The 6,987-nt window shown below is 45.8% G+C and overlaps 1 protein-coding gene across 1 annotated transcript; it reads right to left on the bottom strand.

Annotated features, from left to right (window-relative positions):
* Positions 1-2,499: 2,499 nt before the first annotated feature.
* On the bottom strand, positions 2,500-6,355 carry CSNK2B (casein kinase 2 beta). The gene is made up of 6 exons (XM_053472543.1): positions 6,241-6,355; positions 5,084-5,186; positions 4,857-4,972; positions 4,092-4,167; positions 3,530-3,719; positions 2,500-2,762 (listed from the first exon to the last, which is right to left on the bottom strand). The coding sequence occupies exons 1-6, from the start codon at positions 6,310-6,312 to the stop codon at positions 2,672-2,674; spliced, it is 648 nt and encodes a 215-aa protein (XP_053328518.1). The 5' UTR covers positions 6,313-6,355; the 3' UTR covers positions 2,500-2,671.
* Between the last annotated feature and the right edge of the window lie 632 nt (positions 6,356-6,987).

Below are 6,987 nucleotides of genomic sequence, written 5' to 3'. Positions count from 1 at the left end.
GTGTTCATTTTTTTGGGGGGGGTCTCCGTATTCTTTGAATATTCACCCGTGTACCCATGTTCCCGTGTTCCCGTGTTCGTTTCGGGTGAATATTCGTAGACGTTCTTAGTATTCGTTTTTCTCTTTGTTTTCTGAAGAGCAGCTGCCCTTCCCCATTCAGTGTAAACGGGAAAGGGCAGCTGCTCTTCATTGGTTAATGTCAGACGAGCCCCCTGCCGGCGACCAATAGAGTCGATCTTATGGACCACGATCTTCCTTCACTCATACTCGTCATCTGAGTCTCAGTAACATAAAAAAAAATGTCAAAATGTCAACATGTCAAAATGTCACATACATTTAAAGGGAAGATTTACTTTCATAAAGTTTGCAGCAAATTTTGCACAGTGAAAAAAATCTGTCTTGTGGTTAAATTGGTGAGCGCTGAATTCCTGCGGTTTTGTGTATTTATTGGTCATTATTATTCTACTACTATTATTCATTTGTTTTTGGTCAGCAAATGTGTCTCCTGAGGAAGCCAGGACAGCACCTGGTGATTTTATCTTCGTCCATTCATATCACCGCTTGCCAGACAATTCCTCGTGGCCTTTTATGCTGTTGTAGCTCATTTCGTGAGCCATCACCTCTTGTAAGTTGCTCCAATAAATAGGGGCCACACTTTTTACTTTACTGTGCCATAGAATTATTTCTTTTATACGGATCATTGGAAAGGACTGCATTTTAGATTGTCCTGGATACGATTTTTTTCACATCGTTTAACCCTGCGCTTCCCTACCTGTATCCATTGCACTTTCAATAGTACTGTGAGGAGTACTAAGGAGGAGCTGCGGATACGCATGTTATAATTCATAGAAGTGCCACATTTCACATACACACCTCGTTTGTAATTCATTATTATTCTAGCAGCAGCCCGGGAATCTGAATGTTTATGCTACTACTCCCTCTACTCCCCCCTCCTTTCGGTTCAGTTACCATATTATTCCTTTAGATTGTAAGCTCACGAGCGGGGCCCTCAGGAGCCCACCATCCTTGCCAGGAACTTGGAAAAGTATCATAAGACTAGATTGCAAGCTCACGGGCAGGGGTCTCAACTCCTGCTGTGTTCTGTTGTGTAAATGTATATTTGTTCTGTATGTGTTTAAATAGTACAGCGCTGCGGAATATGTTGGTGCTTTATAAATAAACGGTTATAATAAGACATCAGCTCAGATAGCGCTGCTGCCACCTACTGTCTGTATTGTGAATTACATCAGCTCAGATAGCAGTGCTGCCACCTCCAGTCTGTATTGTGCATTACATCAGCTCAGATAGCAGTGCTGCCACCTCCTGTCTGTATTGTGAATTACATCAGCTCAGATAGCGCAGCTGCCACCTACTGTCTGTATTGTGCATTACATCAGCTCAGAAAGCGCAGCTGCCACCTACTGTCTGTATTGTGCATTACCTCAGCTCAGAAAGCGCAGCTGCCACCTACTGTCTGTATTGTGCATTACCTCAGCACAGATAGCACTGCTGCCACCTACTGTCTGCATTGTGCATTACCTCAGCACAGATAGCACTGCTGCCACCTACTGTCTGCATTGTGCATTACCTCAGCACAGATAGCACTGCTGCCACCTACTGTCTGCATTGTGCATTACCTCAGCACAGATAGCACTGCTGCCACCTACTGTCTGCATTGTGCATTACCTCAGCACAGATAGCACTGCTGCCACCTACTGTCTGCATTGTGCATTACCTCAGCACAGATAGCGCAGCTGCCACCTACTGTCTGTATTGTGCATTACATCAGCTCAAATAGCACAGCTGCTGTGCATTCAACCAGTTTAAATTTGACTTGGGTGCCGCCCGGGTCCTTCGTGTTAGTCTTTGTATTCCATGAATATTTGCCCATTCCTGTTTTCGGTTCGGCCGAATACTAATTGTACATTCGTGTTCCTTTTTGAATTTTTTTTTAGAAGGGGTTAATACAGGATTAACGTGGTAACTGTACACAGCAGCTTTGGTGCCAGGATTTTAAAGGTCCGTAAAAGTAACTATTGGTCGCCGGCAGGGGCATCCTCTGGCATCAACCAATAAAGGGCAGCTGCTCTTCATTGGTTGGCGGACGATGAAGGAGCCTCCTCTGGCATCAACCAATGAAGGTTTATCATGGACCTTTAACTACTTGCACAATCCTACAGATTCCTGCTCCCATTAACCCCTGCGATGCTGCGTAGACAAGGTAGGCTAGAGGGGGAAGTGACCAAGCAGATTAGTTAGGAGATTTTAACGAAGACGAACACAAATATTCTTCTTGTTGTGCGTCTTTGTCTACGTTTTGCCACCGCCACGTTCGTTTCTTCGGGATGAACAACGTGTTCGGTTTCATGTTCGCCCCAACATGAATGCACAAGTCTAGTTCTAACACAAGTCACTAGATGCTAAAATTTGTCTACCAAATCTTTTTTTTTTTTTTTTTTTTTTTTAATATATACCACCATATTAAGACCATACAACTCATTGTTCTATATAACTTTATTTATCCACAGTGGAAGGTTGTAAGAACACACTCTTAAACAGGACAAAAATCAAAACAGGGCCAGGAAATCATACACTGAAATTGACAACTCTCCTTGATTGACAAGGTGTTGGGATCAGGGGATATCTCTTCAAACCGTACAATGGGAAAGAATTAGCGCATGGTCTTCACGGGACTTTTGAAGTTACTGGCTGCCTGAAGTTGGAGCTGGTATGCCATAGGGTGGATCTTGAAGCCGTATAACCTAAAGAAACAAGGAGAGCGTATTAAGTGAAATACATTTGTTCAGATAGAATGTTATCTCATTATACAGACAGCCAAGATGTTTGTTTTGAGGAAGAAACCCAGAGGATCAGCGTGTTATTTATAGAGCGCCTGCAGACTACAGAACACGATTACAATAGAGGGACAATGAGCGTTAATGTTATTGACAAATTTTGCATATTGTTAATTAAAGACACACTGGTACTTTTCTGGTGAGCTTACAATCCATTCAATTCGATATAATATGGACACAAAAGGCTACAAACGGAATTTTTAAGAATGGATGTTCTATTTCCCTAACCCACACTGACCCTCCTATTCACCCCCAACCTTCTTTATGTGGTAAGGCAGATGTATGTTTTTTGGGGGCCAATCTACACCATAAATACATACACGTCACGCCAAATAAACAGATTTACAAAAGAAATATTAAATACAATTTAAATGAACTTCTTATAATCTCCAGAGGCCCTAAGCGGATCTGTAAAGAACATTTTAACTGTTGATAAGAATCAAAAATCTTGATAACCGCTTCTGGCTAAAATCTGAAATTATCCACTTCTAAATCTATAAATATAAAAGTTCTGTGGACCATTTCTTCACAGACCAAGGAAATGCTGTTATGTGGCTTATTGACACGTATTAATGCACCGACAAGCAGACTGCTGCAGTTATATTATCTCTCCTTAAATATTAACCCCCTAGTGTCTGCTCTCGGAACCCCACACACTGTGATACGTCTCTCACCTTGGGACAAACTGATTGGCTGGTCTCTTGGGCCGATACTCCGGGTGCACCATGAACAGCATGTGAGGGAATCCAGTGCCGAAATACGCTCCATCTGTGTGGTGATGACGCGAGGACTTGGGAGTATAAACATCCATACACTTGGGACAGTACAGCTTAACCATGGCTTCCCCGGGGATATCCGAGAGACCTGAGGCACAGAAAGGAGAGAATCAAAGAGACTTCCAGCACCACAAAACACGGAGTCTTCCTTTCAGCTACAAGTGTCCTGCCTGAAACGGGTTCCTAGATCTCAGAGAAACCTTCTTCATCGTGTTCCTCTGAGCCAAGAACCCACTGACCGGGAGCGGCTTCCCATTACTTTTCCCAACCAGCAATCGGCATAATATAATAGCCCAGCGGTCCTGATTGCCTTTTAACCGTTTGTTCTGCTCCGTGCTAAGTGATTCACAGATTTCAGTCGAAAACAGTGGAAAGGAACGGGTGAGAGATCTATATAAACCCAAGCAATAAGACACGAAACATAAAACGCAGAAGCATAGTAAACGCCATAATCTCTTACCGATGGGCAGCATGGGCTGGTTCTCACAATACACGCGGGGGCAGTAGCCGAAATCTCCTTGCTGATATTTTTCCAGCTGTAGAAACAAACACAGTCGTCATTCATCGTACAATCAGCGAGATGCACACAATTACGTTTCATGTTTAGCCGACGTGAACAGCACAGAAATAACAGAGGCTTCCGGGCGTGAGAAAAGCAGAAAAGGTATAAAAAAAAAAAAAAGAAAGAAAAGCATTGCCGAGATCTCTTTCTGTGCCGTTTAAATATACGTGAAGCCTTGGGAAGAAGCAGACGACCAAGCGGTTTTATGGTCACAGATGAATAAAGTTTGGCTCCTGTTAAGAAGTTGCTGTTTCTACCAGAATTTAACGCTTTTGCCAGTAAATGCAGCAGTTTGGGCGCTCGGCAGTACGTACGGGAACGAGGGCCGAACACCTCGTAGAACCAATTCTTTAACCGTGTCACTCATAGCGCTTTACCGGGAGAACTTGTGAAATGGGACAAAAACAAGGTTTTCGGATGGGACGGACAGGCAGTCGCCACAGAAATGGAAAACGCCTCTTAAAAGTTTTTTTATGCGACTAAAACTTCAGAAGAAAGGATAGGAGAGAGACCTGCCAGAGCCATGGGCCACGTAAGACACCATCTGCTTCAGCAACAGCCTGGGGGCCGAGTCCACGCAGATAGAACACATGCCAAATACGCATAACAGGGTCACTCAGTCCCGTGACCCGGAGAAGACGGACACACACGACACGCTCTCACCATCTGTGCGATGCCGCGGTTCGTTAGTATATAGCGAGCGTGAATCAGACCGTACAGCATCTCCGCCGCCTGCTCGATGAGGTCGCTCTGATTGGGGTTATCTTCTAGCTCTTCATCTGCGGAAAGAGAGGGGGGGTGAGACCCTGCACCAAGGAGACGGGGTACAAGGCTGGGGAGAGACAGAACTACGGGCCAAGGGGCCGACATTATGACGGGGGGGGTCTTACCTGGCTCTAAGTCTAGGATCATGTCCAGCGCCTGTCTGTAGTGCGGGACCTGCTCATTCAGACCCGTCAGGTTAAACTTATCCTGGATGTAATCTTCATCTACCTGCAAGACAGAGACCATCGTGACGTCAAACACAAGTTTAAGCGAAAACGCGATGGAAATTCTATACGTGAACAGCCAGAAAGGGAAGCAGCGACAGACCGCAGAGTTCAGGGACATTATTTATAATTTAAATAAGAAAAAATATAAATCCTACTTCAGATGCAATAACTGGCAACCCGATGAATTTACAGTAAAAAAAATAAAAAAAAGTCTCATAGAAAAAACTAATTACGTACATTTTTTTTCCTTGAAAATAAAATTCAGTCGTGATATTTTGGGTGACTTTCCCGGCTCAGACACCACACCGAGCTGATGCTTTATGGCAATGCTTATGAATTCCGTTCCTTCACAGACTTTCATTAGTCAGAGAGACTGGTTGGGTTAATGAGACCGAGTCATTCTACTGTTCCCCACAGGCAGTATAAGGAGTCGGGTGTTTAGTAGATCGGAAATCCGAGAACAGAGCGAGAATCATACAAATGCCCGATATGCAGCTGTCTGAAAACTTTATATTATGGGGCAAAAACCAGAAGAGATATTTCTGGGTTATTTCACAAGATCAGAAACGTACCCCACGTCGGACACCCGAGAGGATTATTATAATCTATTGCTTTATATAGCGCCATCATATTCCGCAGCGCTGTACAACGGGTAAACAGAGTACCAAAGGTCCGTGTTTTACGTATAGCGATAAGGAACTTTAATGGCAGAAAGCGGTTGTTGGGACAGAGTCACCGGCGGAGCGTTCAGGACTCGGCACCCCGGATTACGGAAGATCTGCCCCGCGCCGGCTCCTGCCCCGGTTCCTGCCCACACGCCCCGGACCAGCCGGTTTTACTGAGAAGCGGGGGGAGAACTTTGTCGCTCCAGCCTGACGCTCTGCCCCTGGACCGACACAAAAGGCCCCCCTGGCCAGCGACCCCGTCCTAGCACCTGCTCCACCATTTGCGCAGATATCGACCCCTCACCCACAGCACAGCAACCAGGCGTGACAGGGGCAGTTATACGACCCCCCGGGGGCAATTAAAGCGCAACTGTGGGGCAGACAGCTCACCTCGCAGAAGAACTCGTTTCCTCTCAGGCCGCAGAACCAGCTGATCCAGGACACTTCCTCTGAGCTGCTCATCTTCCAGGCTGCGGGGAGAGGGGAAAGAGCTGAGCGGGGCAAGAGAGGGGGAGCAGTAGGTAGGTAAGAGGGATTTGGAGGCAAAGGGCAGATCGGGGGGCGGGTGTGACAGCGATACAGTAATAGCCTCACCTGGGTGTTCTCGGTGACTACTAAATAGACGGCGGTTCCACCCGGCAAACAACCGCCTCCGCCGCACACTAGGCCCAGCTCCCACTCAACGCGCAGACCGGAACGGACCAGCGGTAGCGGATATGACGTACGTCACAGCGCATGCCGGGAACTGTAGTCCTGCTGGGCTTCCTTGGCCGAGACGTCACTTCCTTAGAAGCAGCCGCTCCATTATAAGTAATAGGATAGCTAGGGCTTTGCTGTGTTTTTGTTACATATAGAGATGTCGCCATGGAAACCAATAGGAAGCCCCTGCTGCACGGCCTGTCAGCTCTGTGTATGAGAATCGCTCGATGCCCCCCTGGTTACCCGGTTACCCGGCCCTAAGGCTTTCATTCTCAATATCTGCCCCGGAAGGTTTGGGGTGTTTGCAGCCTTAGTTACCCTTATTAATGTATTATTAGTTACCCTTATTATTATTATATCAGTTACCCCAATCATTTTATTATTAGTTAACCTCATTATTATATCAGTTACCCCTATTATGTTATTATTAGCGACCCC

Source organism: Spea bombifrons, chromosome 8 (assembly GCF_027358695.1).
Source record: "Spea bombifrons isolate aSpeBom1 chromosome 8, aSpeBom1.2.pri, whole genome shotgun sequence".
NCBI lineage: Eukaryota > Metazoa > Chordata > Amphibia > Anura > Pelobatidae > Spea > Spea bombifrons.
The sequence above is the reverse complement of the archived record's forward strand: the minus strand, read 5'-3'. Positions and strand labels throughout refer to the sequence as shown.